General features: G+C 33.0%; 2 protein-coding genes across 2 annotated transcripts; both read left to right on the forward strand.

The window, feature by feature from the left end:
• The first annotated feature begins 435 nt into the window (after positions 1–435).
• LOC131643684 (sucrose transport protein-like) lies at positions 436–3,461 on the forward strand. Its single transcript, XM_058913976.1, has 4 exons — positions 436–1,825; positions 2,570–2,633; positions 2,729–2,772; positions 2,863–3,461. Exons 1-4 carry the CDS (start codon positions 548–550, stop codon positions 3,040–3,042), a joined length of 1,566 nt encoding a protein of 521 aa, XP_058769959.1. The 5' UTR covers positions 436–547; the 3' UTR covers positions 3,043–3,461.
• Positions 3,462–23,647: 20,186 nt separating this feature from the next.
• LOC131643685 (alpha-(1,4)-fucosyltransferase) lies at positions 23,648–27,449 on the forward strand. The gene is made up of 3 exons (XM_058913977.1): positions 23,648–24,403; positions 26,295–26,468; positions 26,554–27,449. Exons 1-3 carry the CDS (start codon positions 23,912–23,914, stop codon positions 27,118–27,120), a joined length of 1,233 nt encoding a protein of 410 aa, XP_058769960.1. The 5' UTR covers positions 23,648–23,911; the 3' UTR covers positions 27,121–27,449.
• The last annotated feature ends 465 nt before the right edge of the window (positions 27,450–27,914 follow it).

The following is a 27,914-nucleotide window of genomic DNA, read 5'->3' on the forward strand; positions in this document are numbered from 1 at the left end:
CATTGCATTACTCCTACACTATCCTCGTCTATCTGTTCCCAATAGCCAAGCAGTTACTCTTCCAAATTAGTAGTCTCGAGTTTCTACCCTTATCCTAAACCATTTCCTTGCATGATATCCAAGTGCAAGAATCTCCCTAAATCATGGTTTCAAAGAATAGAGCTAGTAAATACATTTGAACAAATTCAAAAGTAGTCTTCAAATATGGAATTTACAGCACCACTTTCAAACAAGGAAAAAAATCATTAATTAACCTTTCCCCACATCACTACACAAGTGCACGCACCCATTTGGCCATTTTACTTACCCAAAGAGATAAACCCCAGCACACGCATCTTATTACAACCCAAAAATTTACCTCATCCGTAATTATCCACACAATTCTCTTTCTCCCTTTTTCAAACTCACATCACTCAAAGATTCTTCCATTACATGCAACAACATCAACAACCTTCACCCTCACTCTCTCTCCATTCCCTTATAAATAAAACCCATCACCAACACATTCTCAAACCCAAACACAAAACACACACTCTTTGTTATCACTATGGAGCCTCTCTCTTCCACCAAACAAATCAATAATAATATAACCAAGCCTTCTTCTCTCCATGTCGAAACACCACCTCTTGAACCAAGTCCCCTCCGTAAAATCATGGTGGTTGCATCCATCGCAGCCGGTGTTCAATTCGGCTGGGCCCTACAACTATCTCTTTTAACTCCCTACGTCCAGCTCCTCGGTATCCCTCACACCTGGGCCGCTTACATTTGGCTCTGCGGCCCAATTTCCGGTATGCTCGTCCAGCCTATAGTCGGTTACCACAGCGACCGTTGCACTTCCCGCTTCGGTCGCCGTCGTCCGTTTATAGCTGCAGGCTCAATCGCCGTCGCTATCGCCGTCTTCCTTATCGGCTACGCCGCTGACCTCGGTCATTCCTTCGGCGACAACCTCGACAAAAAAGTCCGTCCCCGAGCAATTGGAATCTTCGTCGTTGGATTCTGGATTCTCGACGTCGCTAACAATATGCTTCAGGGACCATGCCGTGCACTTCTCGGCGACCTCTGCGCCGGTAACCAAAGGAAAACGAGAAACGCTAACGCGTTTTTCTCGTTCTTCATGGCGGTTGGTAACGTCCTTGGTTATGCTGCCGGTGCTTACAGTAAACTCTATCACGTGTTTCCGTTCACCAAAACAAAAGCATGTGATGTTTACTGTGCGAACTTGAAAAGCTGTTTCTTCCTTTCAATCGCGCTTTTGACAGTTTTAGCAACTTCCGCTTTGATCTACGTGAAGGAAACTGTTCTTACGCCGGAGAAAACCGTTGTAACGACGGAAGACGGTGGTTCAAGCGGTGGCATGCCGTGTTTTGGGCAGTTATCGGGTGCTTTCAAAGAACTAAAGAGACCCATGTGGATCTTACTATTGGTGACGTGTCTTAATTGGATTGCGTGGTTTCCTTTCCTCTTGTTTGATACTGATTGGATGGGGAAAGAGGTTTATGGAGGAACGGTTGGGGAAGGTCATGCGTATGATATGGGTGTGCGCGCGGGTGCTTTAGGACTCATGTTAAACTCAGTCGTTTTGGGTGCCACGTCACTGGGTGTTGATGTCTTGGCGCGTGGAGTTGGGGGCGTGAAGAGGTTGTGGGGAATCGTTAACTTCTTGCTCGCAATTTGTTTGGGTTTGACCGTTTTGGTTACTAAATTAGCCCAACATTCGCGACAATACGCCCCCGGTACCGGTGGTTTACAAGACCCTCTTCCACCTTCCGGCGGTATCAAGGCCGGCGCGTTAACTCTCTTCTCCGTTCTCGGAATTCCACTCGCGGTATACTTTTCTCCTAATCTTTTTCATTCTTATGGTTTATTTTATTCACTTAAACCAAGTTATCTGATAGCACAGACATTAGATACAAGTCTAAATCTGCGACATCTTATTTATTCTTCCTAGTGAAATCTATTGGACTATCTCTGACAATTTTTTTATAACAAGTTTTTAAATAAAAATTATTTTTCTATAAATAATTCATTAATTACTGAGACAAGGGGAAAGTTGAAATAGTTTGACCAACTTGTAATTAATAGAAGGAATTGGAGTTTGCCATGCATGAAAGAAGACATGTGAATTTTACGATCTCCAAAGATTTTCATTAATTTTTCTTTGGGTGATAGTGCTGTGAGTTGGGTCCCATTCAGTAAATTACAAACAGGGTCATTAATTTTACTTGAGAATTTAAGTTTTGCTTTAGACAAATTTATTTTGGACTTTAGTTTGAAATAAAGATTTTGCTAGTCTGTTGCTTTTGTTTGAATTGGAAAAGACAATTAACAACTTGTTCTGAATTTCTATGTAAAAAATAACATTTTTGAAGTGTTTTAGTTATTCCTTTTGATTATGAACTGTCAATTTAATTATAATAATATATAGTAAAAAACAAACCAATCATGGTTTATTAGATTAATTTTGGAATAAAGGTGCAGATGAGATGATGTATTAGTTTTATATATATCATATTCTAGTTTAATTTTATAATAATAAAATTATACTAATCTTGTGTTATTATTTTTTCAGATTACTTATAGTATACCCTTTGCTCTAGCATCTATATTCTCTAGCACCTCAGGGGCAGGCCAAGGTATAAGAAAATTCATCATAATAATCCACTTAGTTAAACAATTTTACTAACAAAAGTGCTTAACCTTTTGCTTTTTGTTTAATTTTTTGTTTCAGGGTTATCTCTAGGAGTTCTTAATCTTGCAATTGTTATACCACAGGTACTTTACTTTACTTATTAATATATTAAAAAATCAAATGAATCTTATTTAGTATATGAATTAAATTATTGACCAAATGTGTATGTGTAGATGTTTGTCTCTGTTTTGAGTGGACCATGGGATGCTCTATTTGGAGGTGGCAACTTGCCGGCGTTTGTGGTGGGTGCGGTGGCGGCTCTAGCAAGTGGCATACTATCTATAATCTTACTGCCATCTCCACCACCAGATATGGCCAAGTCTGTATCAGCTACTGGAGGAGGCTTTCATTAAAACAGTGTGGAACATTTTCTTCATGTGTCTATCTTTTTTTGTCACCGCTTTTAATATGGAAGAAGAAGAAGGAAAACAAGAATGTTTTTTTTTTTATATAATTTTAATTTGAAGCCGTTGTGTAGAAGGCTTTTTTAGATTCCAACAAAATGCTGCTCTAGAATTGCCATTTTTGTGGCATGAATGACTAATAACCAGTCATTTTTAATTTGTAAAGTTTGATGAGAGGCTGTATACAGATCCTGCTAGAGCAGGACTCAGCCCTTTCTTTATTTATATGTCATCTTTTGGTACATTTTGGATGCTTAGAGGATAATGTAGTGATGAAGTAAACATGCTTAGATGCATGTTTGTTTAATCCATTAATAATACTTATGGGGAGAATGTTCTGAATTGAGCTACTCTTCCTTCTATTGTAATTTGTAACAACAATCTCTCTTTTTTTCCTTCCATCATAGAGAAATAAATGCTTACATTAAGTACTATTTTATGGCTATCAAGTTGTTTACCTCCAGGAATTTTATGCTTACATCCAAGAATTTTTTGGGCCCAACTTGGAATTTGTTTACCTCTTGTTTTTGTTCCATTTGAAAAAGACTAATAAAAGATGTTTCAATGTATTTTTCCTAAAATGAGCTTCGAATTTATTTACAAGTAACTTATATAATAATCGTTAATTATTTACGGTAAAATATGAGAATATTTAATTACAACCATCGTAATGAAAGTGTGAATGTGATTGCTACTCTATGTCTATGCTAGTGAGACTGATGCAGTTCTTAAAAGACTATGTTGGCTAGTTGGCTTCTTATTGGTATGCATAGCGTTTGTTCAGAGCCTACTATCATATTATAGAAGATTTAGTTTACAACTCTGAATTTCCAAAAGAAGAAGGGAATTGGTTTAAGTTGTAGAAATTGAAAATCCCGCAAAAAGTAAAGCTCTTTCTTTGACCAACTGCAAGATGATAATCTTTCTAACTAGACTAAACCTAACTGAAAAATGTCTTTTGTATGAGTCTATATCGTTTTGTAATTTCTTCTGAATAGCAAATATTTGTAGGGTGGAATTATGTAGAATTGAGGTGGAGAGCGGCATGATACAACAAGTCTTATATTACTAAGTAAAGAATCAATATAATGTTTTATTTAGAATTATGCTTCTAAATAATTAATCTTAATATTTTTCTTATTCTTAATAAATTCTGAATTATAGTTTTTCTAGATTTCCCCTACTTTTAGTTAATTGACTTCTTTTTATCTAATCTACTTTGCTTACCACAAAATTTATGAATCTTCTTTCTACATGGCTAAATTCCATAAGTCTATTTTTCACAATCTTTTTTACTACAGATGCTACTCTAATACTCTTTTTAATATTATAGTAGTAGATAGACCACTTTCATGGTCTATCTCCCAAGTATAAAACCAAATTAATTCTCAGTCTCCGTCCAATCACTCTTTCTGATAACTTCATGGTATGATTCATAAGCTTATACCCCCTACATACATCTTCTCCAAGTCAATAAAAAAATAAGTACAAGTCTTGTTGGTCTATCTGATACTGTTCTATCACACGTCGTAGTAGATAGATCGCTTCCATGGTCAACCTCTCAGGCATAAAATCAAAATGATTCTCATTGACTTGAGTCTCTTTTTTTAATATCCATTCAATCACTTTTTCTCTAACTTCATGATATGATTCATAAGCTTAACCCCCTATAATTTGTAAAATTTTGTATATCACCATTGTTTTTATAGATTGAAACTAAAGTGCTTCTTCTCCATTCATCAGTCATTTTGTTTGACCTCATAATTTCATTAAAACATTTTGTGAGTCACTCAATACCTCTATCACCAAGAATTTTCCACACTTTATTATGTATTTTGTTCGATTCAACTTCCTTACTATTACTCATCCTTATCAATGCTTCTTTTACCTCTTGCTTATGAATTCAACGGTAGTAATTATAAGTTTGATCCTCTTTTCTAATGTCAAGACTGCTGGAGTCTATTGTGATATCATATCATTCATTAAATAAACTATAGAAATACGTCTTTCACATATCCCTCATATCTTTTTTCTGAACCAATACTTTGGCTTCTTCATATTTAACACACTTCACCTTGATCCAAATCTCTGGTCTTTCTTTCTCTTCCTTTAGCAAGCCTATATATAGATTTTTCTCTCTCCTTGATTCCTAAATATTGGTATAACCCATAAAAAACCTGAGTTCTTTCTTCACTCACCGTGTTCTTGGTCTTGTTCTTAACTTTATTATACATTTCTCAAGTTTTGGCATTTTTACACTTAAACCATTCTTTAAAACAATCTTTTCACTCTAACTTTACTCTGAACACTTTCATTCTACCCCCGCGATTCTTTACCATTAGGCCTAACACCCCTTGATTCCACACATCATTCGATCTTCCTTGTAGTTGTCCAAATTTTCCCTCAAAAATCGTGTGTTGCAAACTTCCTTGATCCATGACGCTTCCATGTGACTTCTTCTCTTTGTTTTCCTATTGATTCTTCCATCCATAACAAATACTCTATGTTAAGTAGTCAAACTTTCTCCTAGAATAACTTTACATTCCAAACAAATCTTACTGTTCGACTTCCTAATAAAAAAGAAAATTATCTGACAACATATCGCTCCACTCTTATATTGATAAGATGTTCATCATATTTCTAAATCGGGTATTAGTTATAGTAAGATCAAAAGCTGACAAAAACTCTAAGATAGATTTACCTTTTGCATTTACTTCTCTCAGGCAATACCCTAATGCACAATCTCAAGACCTCTTGTTACGCTCCCTACGTGTCAATTTAGATTCCCTCTTAGAAAAAACTTCTCTCCTTGTGGTATTACCCTAAAGTAAGTCTTCTAAATCCTCCCAAAATTTTATCTTAAAACGTTATGCTAACCCTACCCAAGGTGCGTAAGCACTAATAACATTAAAGGTGTTTTGATCTACTTTAGACTCAAAGCTATGATTTGATCTCTTACTCTTTTCATATCCTTAATACCCTTCTTCCACTCCTTGTCCACAATAATTCTCACTCTATTTTTTCGATCTAATTTTTCCTATGCACCCTTTCTTTTACCTTTTCGCATGTCCACTTAGTTTCGTGTAGGGACATGAAATTAATCTTCCCCTAACTATAGAGTCTACTATCTTCATAGATTTTTTAGTATGTCTATATTCCATGAATCCTACTTTCATGAAGTAACTTCTTTACCCACATCTGTTTACGAAAGTGTGGGAACTCTTGTGTATTTTTCACTGCATCCATGAGGCGATGCAACATCCCTTGCTCTTTTGATACTGCAGTCGAGCCATACGTGTTGTTTCAGAACAATGACCTATCATTCAGATTATTTCGTAGATGATCTATGTCATTGAGACTCGAGGAAGTTTTACTTTGGGTGTCGTAGAAGCGAAACAGGTACTTAGTGACTTTAGATCCATGTTCTTCAAGATGCTAGATGTCCTGGATCATGGATCATGAACAGGGCCACAAGCTTGCGATGATTATGTGCTGTATCAGAATCAGTCAAGTGAAATCTGTGCTGTCAGTGCAGCCTCTTAGCGTGTATCTCAATGATCTAGTCCATCACTAAAGTGGACCTCAGGCCCATAACAGAATATATTCACCAAGCATTTGCATTCTTATCCACTTCAGAAGCTTCTTGAACTCATGTCAAAGTGGTGTTAACTGATGTGTACCTTACTTTATTTTTCAGTTATTTTCTGTTGATGGCAGTTAGTGGTAGTTGTAGGAAATTCAGTTCATACTCACTTTTCCTTCACAGTTCACACACTAATTTCTTTCTCCTTTTTTCTTCAACACTCATGTTTACAGATTATCCTTTTCAGATTTGATTCTTTAATTAAGATTAAAGAAACATTTTTCTTACACTTTTACTAACAAGAAAATGGTGTAAAGATAAGTGCTCTTACTATTGCAACATAAGATACGATGTTTTCACTTATCTATAATTTGAGGCCACCACCTTTTTCAATAAGGTGATAGTAACTAATGCATGTAAGTGTTAAACTTTTTCTATACAATTCCCAAACAGCAATGTAGCTTTTCTGTGAAATTCACCAAAGCAAGTTCCTTGGTTGTTTCCATTTTATCCACTTCTTTTATAAAAGAAAAACAGTTAAAAGTGAAATCAAAACACTTTTGCAAAACATAAAGCAAACAAAAGAGAAGTGAAAAGGGTTATGCATGGCAAGATAGTAACAACTCTATACTTTTTCTTAATTACTAAACCATGCATATATTCGTTTGTTTATTAATATGAAACATGGTACAATTAAGGTGGTGAGAGGAATGTAGTGACGAAATAATTAAGCACACATGGTTGTGGTTGATGAGTTAGTAATGGTTGTTGGGAGTGGAAAATTCTGAGTTGGACTTGACTACTTTTCCTATTTTCACACTCACTTTCCATTGTCTTCTTTAGTGTTTTGCCAATTTTTTTATCAACTATCATAATAATAATAACAATAATAATGTGAACTATACTACTGTCAATTATTTCTGATTTATTATTCAAAGTTCAAACTTCATACCAATTGTATTTCTTTATCATTATCAGAATGTAAGAAAGAATATTCTTTAACCAAGTTGCATTATATTAACAGTTATAGAATTATCTTCTAATTAAATAAGAGATTATATGCTGGCCGCAGAGGATCCATTATAGAGTGTTTCAATTACAGTACTGGTTTTTGATGTTACAGTAATCAAATGACAATGTTGGTGGAAGGGGAGAGATTGACGAAAGTTGTCCTGCAATAATGGATATTAGTACACTGTATACACAATCATTGATATTATAAAGGGAAAAGCCGTAGAGCTTTAAAGACTTAAGTTGAACATGTTTAAACACGTGTCTATTCATGTCTCATGTAATAGTGTTATAGTACTACATAAAGAAACTGGGATCAAGTTACTTCCCATCAACTGCTAATGCTAATTTTACCATTAATTGTTGCACGACTCATATACATTTTAGAGTGCACTTGATATCATAGGATGAAGTGAATTACTCTAGATCCCTGGTTTTAAAAAATAGTCTGCAACCGCGTTTTTGGCAGGTACAAATACAGATCGTTATCAATGTTTTTATATTAAATAAAATTGTGGTTAACTCATACCGTGACGACCGCAAATCAATGTCGCTACATTTATACCTACCGAAATCGTTAAAGTCACAATGCGACCAGGTCCGTTTATTAAAACCATGCTCTAGATATTTGTCCAACACAACTAATAAGTTTGATACAGAACTACAAATCAACATTATGAAACAGAAGGGACTGTTCTTGGAATACCCTAAACATATGCATTACTCTAAAAGGTATTACATATATACTAGTTGTGCCCCAATGAAGATAACATGGTAATAAAGCTGTATCACCAAATTGATGGTGCACTCTATGATTGCATATGGAATCTATAGTTGACATCATTAGCTGCCAGTGCATCAATCAGCAGTCGATAAGTGTCCATAACTCTAGAAACGACATGACTCGTTAGTGGCTCTAGGAGTACCGTCCTGGGAGGCCCATTATACTTCGTATAACATAAGCTAAAAAAAATTCTTGTATATCTATCATTGCAATGGAAAATAAAAACTAAAACTACACAACTTTAATTTTAAATAAATAATGATAAAATGATATACTTATAGTAGGGTCATATACTCTCCCAATTGAAAAATGTAGGGTGCCAGAAGTAACGTATGGCTGCTTAAGAAAAATGGGCTTCAAATTGTTAATGGGCCGTTTGGGCCCACAAAACCAAAAGCCCATTTCACTCCACTTGTTTGTTTCTAAGCAGTAGTACATCACGATCAAAGAAACAAATCTCAAACTCATTTGTGATCTTCCAGATTGTTGGAAAAAAACAAATAAAACATAGAGAAAAAAGAAGAACATAATTACTACACAAGAATATAATGTAGAAATCTTAAAATTGAAAAAAAAATTACGGTCATTGTCAATAGACAATCAGAGAATAACGTTATAAAAACTGTTACAACACATAATATCTCTTCAACTAATTCAGACCCCAGTACACTCACACTCTCCAAAATAAATATTTAACTACATAGAAAGTCAAATGCTTAAAGTGCTTTTGATGTGGGACTTTTTCAATCTGTATATTTTCAACCAATCATAACACCAGATCAACGAACAATCGAGTATGTCACTATAGCGGCGGAAAATTTGGAGTTTAAGCTATTAATTAACTTAACTCACACAAGCAAGAGTCGCCACCGAACTTTGTTGTTTCCAAAAGAAGAAAGGAGAAAAAATCGATAAAACCCACAAAGAGAAATCTGGATATGGGGGTTGGTTATGCAAGTGCAAGGTGTTAGCACCCCTCACATCTGTGGTACTCCACATGAACCTTTTGAAATTTTGTGTTATGTTAGAACCATTTTTGTTTGCTAAAGAAGAAAAGAGATAAAAGAAGAAAAGAAAATGTTATTTACAAAAGTGTGCTCGGCAAGATGTCGCATCTTGTGTCTACATACTTCCTCTGTGCGATGAACAAGTTAGAGCATTTGTAGTTGTGAGATATTGGATCGAATTCTAGTATGGTTGAAGGGTAGCTGGTGTCAAAATGTGCATGTTGGAGTCAAAGATGGGTCTAGCATGCAGGTGTCGAAGATGCTAGGGTTGTAAGCATGCTAAATTAGATTTTTGTGTTTAAACCCTAATTTGTTAAGTTAGCATTATTAAGTTAGCTTGTGTAATGGGCCTTGTGGAAAAAACCCATTAGTTTAGTATGTTAGGTTTTATTATAAATAGCATACTAGTCTCTCATCATTGCATAAAGCAAATCCTAATTTAGGGTGAGAGGGTTATTTGTTATTTTTGTAACATTTGTAATCTTGTTTGAAGAGAAAGTAAAAGAATAGCAGTTATAACCAATCCTCGTTGCTCTTTTTGTCTTCTCTAATTCCCTATTATACTTTGTTCTTGACGTCATTTTTCACAATAAATTGGTGCGGTGAGCGTGGAGAAGATGCCTTCAACAAAGTATGAGATTGAAAAATTCACCAGAGTGAATGATTTTGGTCTGTGGCGCTTGAAGATGAAAGCCCTACTGGTTCAGCAGGGTTGTTTGGAAGCGTTGAAGGGAGCGGCAGATATGGATGTTGCGTTAACGGAAAGAGAGAAGACAGCCATGATCGAGAAAGCACACAACGCAATTTTGTTGAGCTTTGGTGATAAAGTTCTTCGACAGGTATCAAAGGATATGACGGCATCAGGGTTATGGGTGAAACTTGAAAGTTTGTACATGACTAAATCACTAGTAAGTCGACTCTACCTAAAGCAAGCTTTGTATTCATTCAAGATGATTGAAGACAAAGTGTTGGTTGAGCAGTTGGATATGTTCAACAAGTTGATTCTTGATCTTGAAAATATTGATGTGAAGACGATGATGAAGATCAAGTGTTATTACTATTGTGCGCTTGGCCTCGATCACATGTTCACTTCAAATAAACTCTCTTGTATGGAAGGGAGTCCGTGACCTTTGAAGAAGTTCAATCAGTCCTGTATTCTAAGGACTTGAACAAACGAAAGGAGCATAAACCTTCTACTGTTGGTGAAGGTTTGATCGTTAAGGACAAATTCTTACGAGAGGATGGTAAGTTCGACAAGAAGAAGGGCAAAAGTCAGTTGAAGTCTTATAATGGCGAAGCATCTGGTATTCGATGCTATCATTGTAAGAAGGAGGGTCACATAAGAAAGGTGTGCCCTAAATGCCTGGAAGATCATGGAGGTAAGGATAATGGCAACGCTGCCATTGTTCAAGATAATTTCGAATCATCTGATGTTCTTGTGGTTTCAAGTGGTGTTTCGAGTAAGGAGTGGATTATGGATTCAGGTTTCACTTGGCACATGACTCAAAACAAAGACTTTTCGAGGAATTATGTGATCAAGATGGTGGATCTGTATTGCTAGGAAACAACAAAGCTTGTAAGATTGCAAGTGTTGGATCTGTGAGATTCAAACTCCATGATGAGTCAATGAAGTTGTTGACTGAAGTCAAGTATGTTCCTGATTTGAAGAGAAATTTGATTTCTCTTGGTGAATTCGACAAGAAAGGGTATGTTTTCCAAGGAGAGAAAAGTATCCTAAGAGTCATGAATGGGTCGAAGGAAGTCTTGAGAGGCGTGAAGAAACGGCTTGTATACCGTTGAGGTTGAAGTTGTAAGTGGTTCGACAAATGTTGTATCCACGAAATCTTTGTCGAAGATAGAAATTTGGCACATGAGATTGGCCCATGTAATTGAAAGGGGTCTGGTCGAATTAGGGAAACAAAATCTGCTTGGTGGAGATAAAGTCGAAAAGCTAAAGTTTTGTGAACCCTGTGTACTTGGAAAATCTTGAAGAGTGAAGTTCAACAAAGGATAACAAAGAACACATGGATCCATTGATTATATCCATGCTGATCTTTAGGGGCCTGCAAGGTGTCCATCATATTCAGGAGCAAGGTATTTTCTATCCATATTAGATGAGTATTCCAGGAAATTGTGGGTTTTCATCCAGAAAACTAAGGATGAAAATTTTGAGAATTTCAAAACTTGGAAGACTCTGGTCAAAAATCAGACTGGCAGGAAGGTCAAGAGGTTGAGAACCAATAATGGCCTTGAATTTTGCAATGAGGCGTTCGACAGCTTCTGTGATGCCTTTGATATTGCAAGGCATGGAACTACTGCAGGTACTCCGTACTCCATAACAAAATAGTTTGGCTGAAAGGTTTAATCGAACAATTTTGGAGAGAGTCAGATGCATGTTGACTAGTGTTGGGTTAAAGAAGGTGTTCTGGGCTGAGGCTGTTTCGACAGCAACATATTTGATAAACAGATGTCCTTCGATAGCGTTAGATATGAAGACATTTGAAGAAGTTTGGTCGGGACATCCACCAGATCTCGATAGACTGAGAGTATTTGGCTGCGTAGCCTATGCTCACATTAGGCAAGACAAGGTTGATCCTAGAGATCTGAAATGCATGTTCATTGGATACCCTGAACGAGTCAAAGCTTATAGGCTATGGTGCGTAGAGCCACGTCACAAGAAGAGTATCACCAGCTAGATGTAGTTTTCAATGAAGCTGAAATGGATTTTAAGAAAACCGATGATGTTGGTCGAAATACAGAAACATCTGACAAAGATCTGGAATAGGTAGAGTTTCTTGTTGAGGTGGAGCATGTTGTTGCTGAATTGCATATTCTTGATGAAGTCGAAGAAGAAGCAGAAGATGCTGAGGAAGTTGAGGAAACTGTCGATGACTACCTATTGTCAAGAGATAGGTCAAGAAGAGTCATCAATCCACCTCAGAGACTTGGGTATGCAGATCTCATAGCTTATGCTTTAATCTCTGCAAGTGAGGTTCTAGACGAAGAACCTAGAGACTACAAGGAAGTTATGAGTAGTCGAAATAAGACTGTATGGTTGAAGGACATGAATGATGAGATGAAATCTCTTCATGATAATCACATCAGGGAACTGGTCAAGAAATCTGCTGGAGCCAGGTTAGTCAGTTGTAAATGGATTTTCAAAGTTAAAGAAGGGATCAAAGGAGTTGCGTTGAAAAGATACAAGGCAAGGCTGGTTGCAAGGGGTTTCACTCCGAAAGAAGGTGTCGACTTCAGTGATGTGTTTTCTCCTGTTGTGAAGCATAGGATCATTCGAATGTTGCTTGCCACAGTGGCACAATTCGATCTTGAACTAGAACAGATGGATGTGAAGACTGCGTTCTTGTATGGTGATTTAGATGAAACGATCTTGATGAGGCAACCTGAATGGTATGTTGAAAAGGGGAAGGAAGATTTTGTGTGCAAACTAAAGAGATCTTTATATGTACCGAAACAATCTCCTCGACAGAAGAATAGGAGATTATACAAGTTCATGGCACGCATAAGTTTCATTAGAAGTCAGTTCGACCATTGCGTTTACTTACGATTTCGACCTGGTAATTCATTTGTTATTTTGTTGCTTTATGTGGATGATATTCTCATAGCAAGCAACAATGTTGAAGATGTATTGAGGGTGAAGGCTGAACTCAATTAGGAGTTCGATATGAAGGATCTGGGAGCTTCATCCAGGATTCTTGGAATTAACATTCGAAGAGATAGAAAGCAGTCGAAATTATGCTTATCTCAAGAGGCATACATATGGAAGATTCTCGAAAAGTTTGATAAGTCGAACTCAAAGCCTGTTGTGACTCCAACAAATCCTCAATTCAAGCTAAGTATTGATCAATGTCCCAGTACTGATGTCGAAAGAGCCTATATGAATAGCATCTCATATGCTAATATAGTTGGTTCTTTGATGTATGATATGGTGTGTACTAGACCCAATATATCATATGCAGTAAGTCTTGTAAGCAGGTACATGCCAAATCTTGGAAAGGCTCACTAGCAAGCATTGAAGTGGATTTTAAGGTACATAAATGGGTCTCTGAATAGGGTCCTAATTTATGGTGGAGCCTTGGGTGAAGATAGTAAAGTGGTAATCGAAGGATATGTCGACTCTGATTATGCATGTTGTATGGATTCTAGAAAATCTATTTCTAGATATGTTTTCACTATGTTTGGCACAACAATTAGTTGGAAAGTAACACTTCAGAAAGTTGTTGCTCTATCAACCACTGAAGTGGAGTATATTACCCTAACTGAAGCTGTGAAATAAGCATTGTGGCTTGAAGGTTTTGCAAATGAGCTGAAATTTCAAGGTCGAGGTATCACTGTTAAATGTGATAGTCAAAATGCAATACACATGTCGAAGAACTCAGCATATCATGAGAGAACTAAGCACATCGATGTGAGGTTGCATTTCGTCAGAGGAGTAATCGAGCGTGGAGAAGTCCAAGTGCTGAAGGTTTTGACAGATCACAATGCTGCTGATATGATCATCAAGATATTGCCGAGTTGCACATTTTTCCATTGTATGCAGTTGATAAAGCTGCATGAAGAAAGCTAGTTTGTTCCCTTGATGCTATAGAGTTAGGTCTAAGGTGGAGATTTGTGAGATATTGGATCGAACTCTAGTATGGTCGAAGGGTAGCTGGTGTCGAAATATGCATGTTATAGTCGAAGATAGGTCTAGCATGCAGGTGTCGAAGATGCTAGGGTTGTTAGCATGTTAAATTAGGTTTTAGTGTTTAAACTGTAATTTGTTAAGTTAGCTTGTGTAATGGGTCTGGTGGAAAGAGTCCATTAGTTTAGTATGTTAGGTTTTATTATAAATAGCATACTAGTCTCTTATCATTGCATATTGCAAATCCTAATTTAAGGCGAGAGGGTTATTTGTTATTCTTGTAACACTTGTAATCTTATTTGAAGAGAAAGTAAAAGAATAGCAGTTATAACCAATCCTTGTTGTTCTTCTTATCTTCTCTAATTCCCTATTATACTTTGTTCTTGACATCGTTTTTCACAACAGTAGTTCTGCTCAAAAGTTTAAAAAAAAGGTTTTTATTAAAAACAATTTTAAAGGAAAGTGCAAGTGCACAAAAGAGTTTAAAGTGGTCACATGACAAAAAGTCAAGGCTTTATTATTATGAAAAGAGTTTCGATAACAGGTCGATGACGATGCACAAAGAAATCGGCTTACAAGGAGTTGGTTGGGACTTGGTAATTGGACCAATTAATGCAGGGTGGAGTGCATGTGTAAGGTACATTTGATGGCGATGTGTGGAGTGCAATGTACTTATTATAGAAAACGACGAAGAACCTAATATTCTTTATTTTGAAATACGGTTAAAAGCATGCAATGCACAATAGTAAAATAAAGCGATAAAGGAAAGCAGTAAAAATTATTTCAAGGCTTCGGGGATGGGGATTAAAAATTTAACTAATGGGGATGAAGTGAAAATTAAAGTGAAAGTAATATATATATATATATATATATATATATATATATATATATATATATATATATATATATATATATATATATATATATATATATAGAATGTATCAAGTAGGAGGGTTTTTAAATAAGAGATAAGAGCATTCAATGCTAACCATTTGATTAATCAAGAGAGAGAAATAATAATTATATTAACACACACACACAAACACACACACACACACACATATATATATATATATATATATATATATATATATATATATATATATATATATATATATATATATATATATCCAAAGAGCTCAATGATTGCATCTCACAAAAACAAGAAAATGTTAGTCACAAATATATATAAGATGATGCAGAAAAAAAGATTCATTCTCTCCTACATCATTTATTTTAATAATGGAGGAGAGAGAGAAAAAATTCACACATAATCTCTACCATTTATTTTAAAATCCAATGGTTTAGATTCATTCTCACATTCTCATACAAAAAAAAGACATTCTCATATGATATATATATATATATATATATATATATATATATATATATATATATATATATATATATATATATATATATATATATATATATATATACTAGTCAGAAACCCGTGCTTCCGCACGGGTGATTTTTTTTCTGGTGTAGTATTTTTGTAATGATATGAATAATATAAATAAAAGGAATTATAAGTAATATGCATAATTAAAAGGAATTGTTTTACTTGAATAGAGTTTGAGTTTTATTGATTGCTCTGTTATACTCCCAATTCTTTGAAAACCGAATATCCATAGGAATCGTTTTGAAATTTGAAAATAAATACTTTAGTTTTCAAATAAAAGTCATTATTGTTTAAAATAAAATAGGCATTGTATTGAAAGTGGCCCTTAAGATTAATCATTATTATCGTATTCATGTGCTAATTTTGTGTGTAATAAAGAACCATATAAAAAAGAACATGTGAGTTGGAGAAAAAAATAAAATTTTAACAAATGCAAATGTAAAATTTTAAATATAAATGAAAAATATGAGATAATTTACTTAATTGTAAATTTAACAATAATTATATAGAAAACAATGATCCACAAAAAAATGTTTAAGATAGGTTAAGAACACAATAGCAAAATTGGGTCAGGTAATTTAATAATTGACGGTCCAACAACAATTAAAAGAAAATGATATAGATCACTATGGTTTAATTATAAATAAAAAATGATCATATAAATTCAATTATATTAAATAATCATATAAAAAAACAATAAGATGGAGATAATAAAAATGAAATATTAACATTTAAAAATAAAAATTATCTCTCAATTAATAGTAATTGTTGATTAAAATAAAATAGCTACTACGTTGATAATGACCCGTGAAATAAAAAAATAATTTGACGCGATATAAAATATATTTAAAAACAAATGTAAAATAAACAATAATCATGTAAATTTAATTGTATTAAATAATGATAAAAAATCGTGAGATGGAGAAAAAAATAAAAATAAAGATATTATCTCTCAAATAAAGACAATGATTGATTAAAATAAAATAGACATTATGTTGATAGTGACCCGTGAGATAATAAATAAATAAATAAATAGAGAAAAAATTAAAATGAAAGTAAGAAAGTGTGAAAAAATGTGAGAGAAATTTGAAATTTTAATTAAGAAAGAGAAAATGTGTAATGATCGATTAAAAAAAATTAAATATTGAGTTGATAGTGGCCCGTGAAATAATTAAATATTTTTGGGAATAATAATTAAATGATCGATTATTAATATTTTTTGCGATAATAGATAAATGTTGAAAAATTAAAATGAAAGTATGGAAAAATTAAATGCGAAAGAAATTTGAAATTTTTAGTAAGATTAAAATTTAAAATTAGATTATTAATATTTTTTGTGATAATAAATAAATTAAGAAAAATTAAAATGAAAGTAAGAAAGTATGGGAAAATGAAATGTAAAAGAAATTTAAATATGACTTCCATCATCCATGGCTTACATGTGATGTCATCATTCATGCAATAAAGTTGTAGGGAAAATGTTATTTAATTTGGACCAATGAAAAGCTAACACTTGGTACATCCATTCAATAAAGTTGAAAGAGTGAATACTTAATTTGTTAGTTACAAAAATGACCTTTTATTAGTGTAAATAAATTTTGGTGAAAGGGTAATTTAGGCAATTTGGTCAATCTATTATTAATGAATAGATAGTAGATATATATATATATATATATATATATATATATATATATATATATATATATATATATATATATATATATATATATATATATATATATATATATATATCCAAAGAGCTCAATGATTGCACCTCACAAAAACAAGAAAATGTTAGTCACAAATATATATAAGATGATGCATAAAAAAAGATTCATTCTCTCCTACATCATTTATTTTAATAATGGAGGAGAGAGAGAAAAAATTCACACATAATCTCTACCATTTATTTTAAAATCCAATGATTTAGATTCATTCTCACATTCTCATACAAAAAAAGACATTCTCATATATATATATATATATATATATATATATATATATATATATATATATATATATATATATATATATATATATATATATATATATATATATATATATATATATATATATATATATTAGAACAAAAAATGGGGTATGACAGTCACAAATTCTGGCTTAATACCTTTTCTCATTATATTCTTTTTATTTATGACAACATGAACATTTAGATAATTAATTACGAAATTTTCTATACTTGATTTTCTAGACTATTTTAGGAATGAAAAATATATACACTTAAGGATGACTAAATTTGATTTTCTAATTTATACTATGAATGAAAAATTTATGATTAAGGATAATCAAATCTTTCCTTATTAACATCCCCTTCATATTGATGCGGCTGGTCAATGAGTATCAATTTGTTTTTTAAAAAATTGATGACTTGGATGTGGAACACTGCCTTCGTAAAATTATCTACAATCTAAAGTTGAGCGCTAACATGAGAAAGTGATATTAATTAATCATCATAAGCATCACGAATGGAATGACAATAGACTTCGATATGTTTGGTGTGTTCATGAAACACAAGATTTGCAACAATTTGGATGACACTTGTATTGTCAGCATAAAGTGATGTAGGCTTTGATTGAGGAAATTCAAGCTCAGTCAAAAGACCTTGAAACCAAATTTTTTCTAAACAAGCAACGAACATAGCATGATACTCAAATTCAATGAAAGGTTTAGAAACTTTTGCTTGTTTCATACTTTTCCATGAGATCAGTGAAAATCCAAGAAACATGCACCAACTGGTGATAGATCGTCTAATGTCAGGACACCCTGCCCAATTAGCATCATTATAAGCACTCAATTGAGGAAATATTCTAGAAGGAAAGAATAAAGCGCGATGTGAGGTTACTTTTAAGTAATGAATTATACAACGAACTGCTACCATGTGAAGATGGCGAGGAGAATGTATGAATTGACTAACGTGTTGAACAACAAATGATATGTCAGAACGAGTAATAGTCAAGTAATTAAGGCTAATCACATGTTGTCGATATACAATAAGGGATAATTTAAAGTAGCGTCATCATCACGATGATATTTAACATTAACCTCGAGGGGAGTGTCCACCTGGTTAGCTATTTGGAGACCATCCATAGAAATCAAATCAGTGGCGTACATGTGTTAATGGAGGAAGATGCCCTTTGATGTAGAATTAACCTCAAAACCAAAAAAATAATGCATGTTTCCAAGATCTTTCATATGAAATGAGACTTGTGACTGTTGTTTAAGACTCTGAATAAGCATGATCAGAACAATGATAACCATATCATTAACATACAAAACAAGTATAATAATACCCTCTTGTCTCTCATGTGCATATCCATAATCTTTCTCTAAATGTCGAGGACTTTTTCTTAAATAAAATCTTAGTTTTAACAAATATATGGAAAACATATTTATTTGGTTCAATTATAAAAATGGTAACTACACCCTGAGAAGTGGTTATTTATAGACTCTTGATAAAGAATAAGGTACCCACACCCCTTAATTACTCCTGGCCTTGGACTTTAAAGCTCAACGTACCAGAAAAAGTTAAATTTTTATTTTGGATCGACAATCACAAATGTGTTCCTACCATATCCATCTTGTATCATCATAGTTTACCTTGCATCACCGCAATATTAGTTCATTTATTTTGTGCACTCGTTGTGGTTTGCAAGATGAGTCATTCCTCCGTTGTAACAGAGATTGTAATGACTCTAAAAATATTTGGCAAAACCTTGGACTCTCTGAGACATGTTTTCTTACAACCCAAGATTGTATTTATTCGACTAGAAAGGGCATATCTAATCCTCGCCACAATCTTTTTGCGATAGAACCCTCTTGGGCTTGGACGAAGAGATTTTGTACTTGAATAGCCCATAAAATCACCCTCATCCCACCTTTCTTTGGTAGCTCACAACATTGTAAACATCCTTACCAATTGCTTCAAAAACACCTGTCATGGGAATACAATTGAGAGGCAACTCAAAATTAAAACATGTTCGACAAAAAATGAGGTTGATTCTTTTGTTCTTAATTTCAAAATAGTTTTCCACTAAAACTCATAACCAGAAAACAGGTTTTAAAATTCTTGTTTTTGTTTTAAAGTTAAGACACCATCACCAATGATCGTCCACCACTACTCTAACCACTATTATGACCATCACCAACGGCCACTTTAACCACTTTTAACCAACGCCAACAACAATCGACCACTTCGACCACCAATCACCACCACTAACTAACAATCTAACCAACACTTTGATTACCTTAAACCACCACTAATTATCACCACCGACTACCACGATTATGATCACCACTGATCATCATGCAAACATGCATTTGCCGACAACCACCACTTTTAACCGCTATTTTTAAAATTATTATTCAATACATTAAATATTTATAATTAAGTATTTTGTAAATATATAGTACGGGTTGTTTAAATTAAGATATGGTTATCATAAATATCTTTTCTATTCTTATGGTTGAAACATATTTTGATTTTTGAAATTTTCATAATTCAAAACTCAAAATGATTTTAGTTTTTAAAATTTTTAAAACTCAAAACCTAAACTGATTTTATTTTTTGAAAATTTGAAAAGTGCAAATAAAAAACTACCTCTCGAATGAGACCTTAGTTTGTTTGTTTTCTTTAACCTTGTAATCCAAGAGCATGCACTATTTTTTTTTTAGGGTTAATACTACTTTACCCCCTGCCATATAAGCGAGATTCGGTTTACCCCCCTCTAAAAAAAAAACTTATTGGACAAACCTTGCAAAATAAAGATTCCATCAATATTGACCCTGATCAGTTTTTTTGGCCAAGATTCTTAGAATCTTGCCTACGTGGCATTTTTGGTAGTGCTGACTGTACAACACATAAGCAATGTGGCACAGTCAGCACTGCCACGTGGAATTTATTTTTTTTTAATTTTTTTTTTGAAATTTTTTTTTAAATTAATATTTTTTTAAAAAAAAAATTAATTTTTTTTAAAATTAATATTTTTTTTTAAAAAAATTTAATATTTTTTTACGTTTTTAAAAAATATTTGACAGTACCTGCGGATTTACGTACGGATTTAAAAATACCTGCGGATTCACCAACGGATTTGACAATACCTGCAGATTTACCTACGAATTTGACAATACCTGGGGATTTACCTGCGAATTTGACAATACCTGCGGATTTACCTACGAATTTGACAATACCTGCGGATTTACCTACGGATTTAAAAATACCTGCGGATTTACCTACGGATTTGACAATACCTGCGAATTTAACTACGAATTTAAAATTACCTGCGGATTTACCTTTAAAAATACATGCGGATTTACCTGCGAATTTGACAATACCTGTGGATTTACCTACGGATTTGAAAATACCTGCGAATTTATATATAATAAAAATAAATTTTAAAAATAATAAAAAAAAACAGTAAAACAATTTTGGAAAAAAAATTTAAAAAAAAATTAATAAAAACGTAAAAACGTAAATTTTTTTTAATTTTTCCAATTTTTTATAATTCTTTTTCAATTTTTTTATAATTTATATATAATAAAAACGTAAAAAAAATATTAATTTTTTTTAAAAAAAAAATTAAAAAAATCAACAAAATTAATAAAAAAATATTAAATTTTTATTAAAAAAAATTAATAAAAAATTTTTTCAAAAAAAAATAAAAAAAAATAAATTCCACGTGGCAGTGCTGACTGTGCCACATAAGCAATGTGCTGTACAGTCAGCACTACCAAAAATGCCACGTAGCAAATTTGATGGAATCTTTATTTTGCAAGATTTGTCCAATAAGTTTTTTTTTTAGAGGGGGGTAAACCGAATCTCGCTTATATGGCAGGGGGTAAAGTAGTATTAACCTTTTTTTTATTAGGTCTTACTAATGAGTGTTCTCAAAATATTCTTTAAGTATACTAAATAAAAAAAATATTTTTTATAAAAGTTAATATTTCAATTTCTAATATATTTTTAATATAAAAAATGTATGTATTTTTAAAAAAATTATCACTTTAATTACTTAAAAAGTGTAAAAAAAAACACTGCTTAACTTTTTTTTTTATTTGATACAAAAGTTTATTTGATACAAAAGACTCTCTACCTTTTATATCCTGTATGTGGTTACTTGTTCTCTTGTCATTTTGACACTCCAACTCAGTGTTTTAAAAACCGGACCGGTCGAACCGGGAACCGGTCAGGTAACCGGTCTGGTTCAATAGTCAGATCGGGTATGCCATCGAACCGGCGGGAACCGGTGAAAACCGGGAAAACCGGAAAACCGGCGGTTTAATTGCTTTTTTTTTAAATTTTTTTTTAAACTTTTTTTTAAATTTTTTTTTAACATTTCTTTTAAACTTTTTTTTTAACTTTTTTTTAATATATTTAGTAGTGTATTACTTAAATAGCATTCTCACATAGTTTTTTTCGTTAGTGACAAATTAAAAACTTTATTGTCTATTTGTTATCTTTGCTAATAAATTTTCTTAAATAGCATAAACATATTGAATTTTATTTGATTTTCTTTTTAGGAGGATCATATTTTGAATTAAATTTGGTACATATTGGAGTTATTTTGTTATAAACTATTCAATTAGATTATGTTGTAATTAGACTTTGTTTAGATTATGTTGTAATTAGACTTTGTTTGCAATTAGACTTTATAATTTTTTACTATTTTGTTATATGTGATACCTTTGTTTAAAATTTGAATTTAAGTTATGAAATTGTGAATTTATGATATGATATTTTTAAAAAATTTAAAAGCTAGTTATATTTTTTTTAGAGACTGAATCATTCGGTTCGACCGGTTTTATACCGATATAATGATAGGTCTATTCAACCGAGTTATCCGGTTTAATCCGGTTTGGTCGTGCGGTTCGACCAGTGACCCAGTGGTTCGACCGATAAACTAGTGACCCAGTACCCTTACCGGTTCGATGACCGGTCCGGTTTTTAAAACACTGCTCCAACTATATATCATACTATTCCAACTTAAATATATAATCTGCCACACAAGCATATGATTTGGCTGATTCATCATGGTTGCTTAAAGCTTTAGCATTAGTATATTTGGCTGAGTCATCAACATTTATGAAAGGTCCATTATACAAATTATTAATTTTTTAGTTAACAAATAACTATATGCATGGTCTATAGTTGTAATCAATATGTGAATAGGCAAATTTGATTGAAAAATATTCAACATAGCTGTTTCGTTACCCTTTGCTGTTGATCTTAATTTAGAAAGAAAAACCAAAAAATATTTAAATCAAAGAAATTATTAATTGTTTTATTGTTATAAAAAGATTAGATGACTTATATATAACTTATAAATATTAAAAATATATTAAAAGTGTGATATATATATATATATATATATATATATATATATATATATATATATATAAAATAATATATTAAAAATATATATAACTTATAAATATATTTTCACACAAAAGTGTGATATATTAAATAAATTATTAATATTAAATGAAGGTAAAAAAATCTTTGAATTAATAAATACTTTTTTAAATCACTATTATAAATAAAAAGATTTTAGTTTATTGAATAATCAACCTATTTTATTGATATACAAACAATTTTTATTTATCAGTGAAGAGAATATAATTTTAAAAAATCTCCAAAAACTCTTTCATCATAAATACTTGAGATAGGTGATATAACACGTTAAATAAATATTAAAATATGTGACTTTTGAAGGAAATATTGTGTCAATGCTAAAAACTTAAATGACTAGTTAATTTTGTACATTTTTTTTCAATTTTAGGACCACCCACATATTGATGTGTTACGGCAAAGCCTCTACTATCCTATGTCAGGTCTATATTTATATTTACAAAAATACAAAGAGTATTTTAGTTTTTTCAAAAATCTAATATCATCCAAACACATTTAAAGATTAATTTTTAGATAGTCGGCCAAATTCTTATTATCAAAAAAATTTATTTTAAAATTTAATATCATCTGTATATAACTGTAAGGACTAATTTTTCAATTTAAATTTTTTTCTGGTAACAAGCGCTTGAGCTTGAACAAAAATAAGTCTCCGAGATGACGATATTCGAAAAATACCGAGTTTCGAGTTTGATTCACTTGGCAGTGGCACACATGCTTAAATAAATTTTTTCCTGTTTATCCTCAAAATTTCTACGACTAATTTGACATTACATAATAATAATCTCTCTTCCCTCGTAGCATTTTGGACTTTCGAGTCCAAAAAACAAACAAGATGAGCAATTTCACGTTTCGTTCCTCACTTCACCATTCCAATGTTCACTCTCTCTCTACTTTCTCTCTCTAAAAAACTGACATAGAAACCAAACACCACCAAACTTTGTTGTTGCTTCCTCTTCCAGCAGCATGCTCGTAGTTCCTCCCAAACCCATCAACACAATCACAATCACCATCATGCTAGCCTTCACCTTCTTCCTCATCTTCTTCTCCTCCGGTTTCCTCCAATTCCCTTCCGTTTCACCCTCTCTCCCGCCCATCCACGAATCCTTCACGCTTCCTTCTACCAATTCCTCCTCCGACCCCTTCACCGATCTGCTTTCTTCCTTCAGGAAATGGGATTCGCGAGTTGGGTGTGCTGAATTCAGAGAGAAAACAAATGGGGTTTTGTTGAATCAGTCAAAGGTTGTTTCTTTGCAAGAGTTTGGTGGTGATTCTGAGTGTAAGAGTTTTAAACTTAATCATGTTAGTGTTTTGGTTAAAGGGTGGACTTGGATTCCTGATAATTTGGATAATTTGTATTCTTGTCGTTGTGGGTTGAGTTGTTTGTGGACCAAATCTAATGTTCTTGCTGATAAGCCTGATGCTTTGTTGTTTGAAACGACTACGCCTCCAATTCAGGTAGTTTTTTTTTTTTGTTGAAATGTTAATGGGTTCCTTACTTTTCTTCATAATCAACATTTTAATATGCCTGATTTTGCAATGGTGGTGGTATTGTGGCAGAGTCATGAAGGTGATCTACGCTGCCATTACTCAGAGTTTGATTTATGATCCTTGCTTTGCAATTGATTCTTTTTGAGTTCGAAATTTTTTCACTTTTGCTTAAGTTTGCATGGCTGAAACAATAGATATTTAGATTTTAATTTGTTTTGGGCACCATTGATCTTAGTTGAAGGCTCAAATTAGGATAATGATGAGAATTATTGTTTTCAACCGATCTTGAAAAACTAATCTAGAGGTTTTTCCATCCTTTATTGTAACCCCCAATCAATGATTTGGGAGATTACATTGAAGATTCTTCCCTTGGTCAAACCCTCATAGGTTGATGGGTAGTAGAATGTTTGCTAAGAATTCTGATGTCAGTTTTATCTGCAAAACTGCAACTATGACCTTTGTGTGAATCTTGCATTTATGATTTTGAGTAAAGTTTCAAAGTGAGTGTAATGCAGATATCTGGTCTAGTGATTTCATAGTGAGGAGTATTTGCTAGTGTAGGATCTGTAGTAGCATTTCTTCATTCTGGTTAATTGTAGTAATTCTAGAAAGTTCTGCTGGTTGTGTGGTGGAGTGCATTTTATTTGGAATTTGGGATAGAGGTAAAAACAGTCAAAACAGGATAGAATTAGGTGTAACTGGATGAGAATGTTGCGTAGGAAGTGTGGTAAGAGTAAACCAGGTAGAGTTAGACATGACAAAATTTGAGAAAGTTGGGGTAACACCTATAGGATAAACGATGGTGGAAACTAGATTCAGGTGGTTTGAGCATGTAGAGAGAAGGCATGTGGATTGTGTTGTAAGGAGAGTAGATGAGATGGAAGATAGTGAAACCACAGAGTCAGAGGAAGACCTAGAAAAATCTTGAAATTAATGAGCTAGGTATATGGTTTTGTGATAGAACATTATGGTGTCATTTGATCCATATAGCCGACCTCTACCGTAGTACCATTTCATGACTTCTTAGCAAGACAAAGTTCTTGATTATTTTATGGCTTAACCAATCACAGATCGCAAAAGGTTCTGTTGGTGATGATGTCCCTTTGCTCTTTTCAAAATGTTAAGAATTTTATTGCCAATTTGGATGTGGTTGGGTCCATTTTTCTTCTATTTGTTAAACTATGTGCTGGTTCTGTTTCTATTTTTCAATGTTAAGGATCAGATTTAAGTAAATCATCAGCCAAGTTGCCTTTTGAATCTGTCTTTAGCATATTACTTATTCAACAACAATAACAACCAAGTCTCATTCATTAATTGGGGTCGGCTATATGGATCAACTTCCGCCATAATGTTTTGACCCCATACAAACTATGAACAAAACATATTATATATGTGAAACACGAAAAGGTTCGTTTGGTAGTATGAATGTGATATATATATATATATATATATATATATATATATATATATATATATATATATATATATATATATATATATATATATATATATATATATATATATATATATATATATATATATATATATCATCACCACGTCATACCGCTCAAGATAGCGTGAGCCTTTAGGTGTTTAGGCGTGGTTAATAACATTCTTATAATATCAACCGTCAGAAAGTACTGAATTTGTAAGCCCGAACAATTTTTTTTCATCTTTGACATATTCAATAATGACCTTTTGTTTGATGTTATTCCAAATATTAGTTTTTTGTATTCATACGAGCTGTTATCGTTGCAGAATGCTTGTCAAGCTCTCAAGATTTTTTTAGCTGGTAATATGTGATATAGTGTAGTATTGGATTTGGCTCACTTTGTTATGATTTCTATTTCTATTTCAGAGACGTGTGGGAGAACCGCTTCGTGCGTACATGGATCTCGAAGCTGGTCGAAAGAGATCAGGCCGAGAGGATATATACATTAGTTACCATGCTGAAGATGATGTACAGTCAACCTATGCCGGTTCCCTGTTTCACAATGGACGAAACTATCACGTCTCTGATACTAAAAACAGTGTAAGTAACAATTTTTACAAACAGGATGTTAAATGACAGATAAAGAAAGGACTCGTAGTAACCTAACCTAAATTATCATCTGTAGGAAATACTTGTTTATTGGTCTTCATCGCGGTGTCTTCCTCAAAGAAATGAACTTGCCAAGAAACTCCTCAGCTTGCTACCTATACATTCATTTGGCAAGTGCCTAAACAATGTCGGTGGTCTAGACATGGCTCTTTCCTTCTTTCCAAAGTGTGAAAACGATGCAAATACTAAACCAAAATGGTGGGATCATTTACATTGTGCCATGTCTCATTACAAGTTTGTTCTTGCAATCGAGAACACTTTCACCGAGAGTTACGTGACAGAGAAGTTATATTATGCATTGGACTCGGGTGCTGTTCCTATATATTTTGGTGCACCAAATGTCATGGATTTTGTTCCTCCACATTCAATAATTAATGGTAGAGAATTCAAATCATTGGAAGAACTGGCTTCGTACGTAAAGGCTGTAGCTAATGACCCGGTAGCCTATGCAGAATACCATGCATGGAGAAGGTGTGGTGTAATGGGTAACTATGCGAAAACACGATCTGTGAGCCTTGACACATTGCCATGCCGGTTATGTGAGGCCGTTAGCAGAAAAGGTGGAAGAAGTGCTAGAAGCTAGCGAGGGTGAATCGTGTTATTGATGGCCCTGCTTGTCAGAGATTGAAAAGATTGAATTTTTACTTGTATAGATGCACACTGGTTGTTTCACAATTGATGAAGAAAGGTAGCAAAGCTTAGCATAGCAATAGAAATAGATTGTGAGGAAGTTGAGTTCATATTTGATAAATATCTTCCGGGTCATTCATTCGATTTGTTTTGAATTTTTGGTACTTTTCTCTGTAGACAAAATGTGGTGATATAAAAGTGTAGTTAGTTGTTGATGATGATGTATAACTTTTAAATGATCATGCATGAAAAATTCAGTAAATGCAATGGAGGTTGAAAGAAGCTTTTATGTTTTGTCTGCAGTTTTGGTCATGTTTATAATTGTGCTAAAAATGATGCTGCATGACTAAACAAGTGTTAGAAATATTTGTTGTTGGAAATATGCTCATCGCTTGAACAAAGAGAATGTTGATGAAGATTGTATTTAGAGAACTTTAAATTGTGTGTTTTCACACTAACTTATAGGATCGATTCACAACTTTATGAATACTAAATACAAATGAAATAAACAAGGAATTCTTTTCATAATATTAGAAGACTTTGAAGTGATTTGCACAAAGCTTTTTTTTTTATATGTTTATAGAAAAAAATGCTACACTTCACTTGTACATTAGAGAAATGAAAATGAAAGATGATTTAAAGTGATATAAATGGAAGAGAGATGACTTAGAATAATTGCAAATTTGTCTCTCTTTCTGGTTCTAAATTCTCTATTTGTAGAGAAATTCATCTCCTTTAATGAAAAAA

This window comes from Vicia villosa, linkage group LG1, assembly GCF_029867415.1.
Source record: "Vicia villosa cultivar HV-30 ecotype Madison, WI linkage group LG1, Vvil1.0, whole genome shotgun sequence".
In the NCBI taxonomy this organism is placed as follows: domain Eukaryota; kingdom Viridiplantae; phylum Streptophyta; class Magnoliopsida; order Fabales; family Fabaceae; genus Vicia; species Vicia villosa.

What these genes read in the sequence shown, in the direction of transcription:
- LOC131643684 (XM_058913976.1), top strand. Translation starts at nt 548, where the DNA reads ATGGAGCCTCTCTCTTCCACCAAACAAATCAATAATAATATAACCAAG. An exon ending in TTCTCGGAATTCCACTCGCG is followed by an intron (nt 1,826 to 2,569) that starts GTATACTTTTCT and finishes TTATTTTTTCAG; the next exon opens with ATTACTTATAGTATACCCTT. An exon ending in CACCTCAGGGGCAGGCCAAG is followed by an intron (nt 2,634 to 2,728) that starts GTATAAGAAAAT and finishes TTTTTGTTTCAG; the next exon opens with GGTTATCTCTAGGAGTTCTT.
- LOC131643685 (XM_058913977.1), top strand. Translation starts at nt 23,912, where the DNA reads ATGCTCGTAGTTCCTCCCAAACCCATCAACACAATCACAATCACCATC. An exon ending in CGACTACGCCTCCAATTCAG is followed by an intron (nt 24,404 to 26,294) that starts GTAGTTTTTTTT and finishes TTTCTATTTCAG; the next exon opens with AGACGTGTGGGAGAACCGCT. An exon ending in TCTCTGATACTAAAAACAGT is followed by an intron (nt 26,469 to 26,553) that starts GTAAGTAACAAT and finishes TATCATCTGTAG; the next exon opens with GAAATACTTGTTTATTGGTC.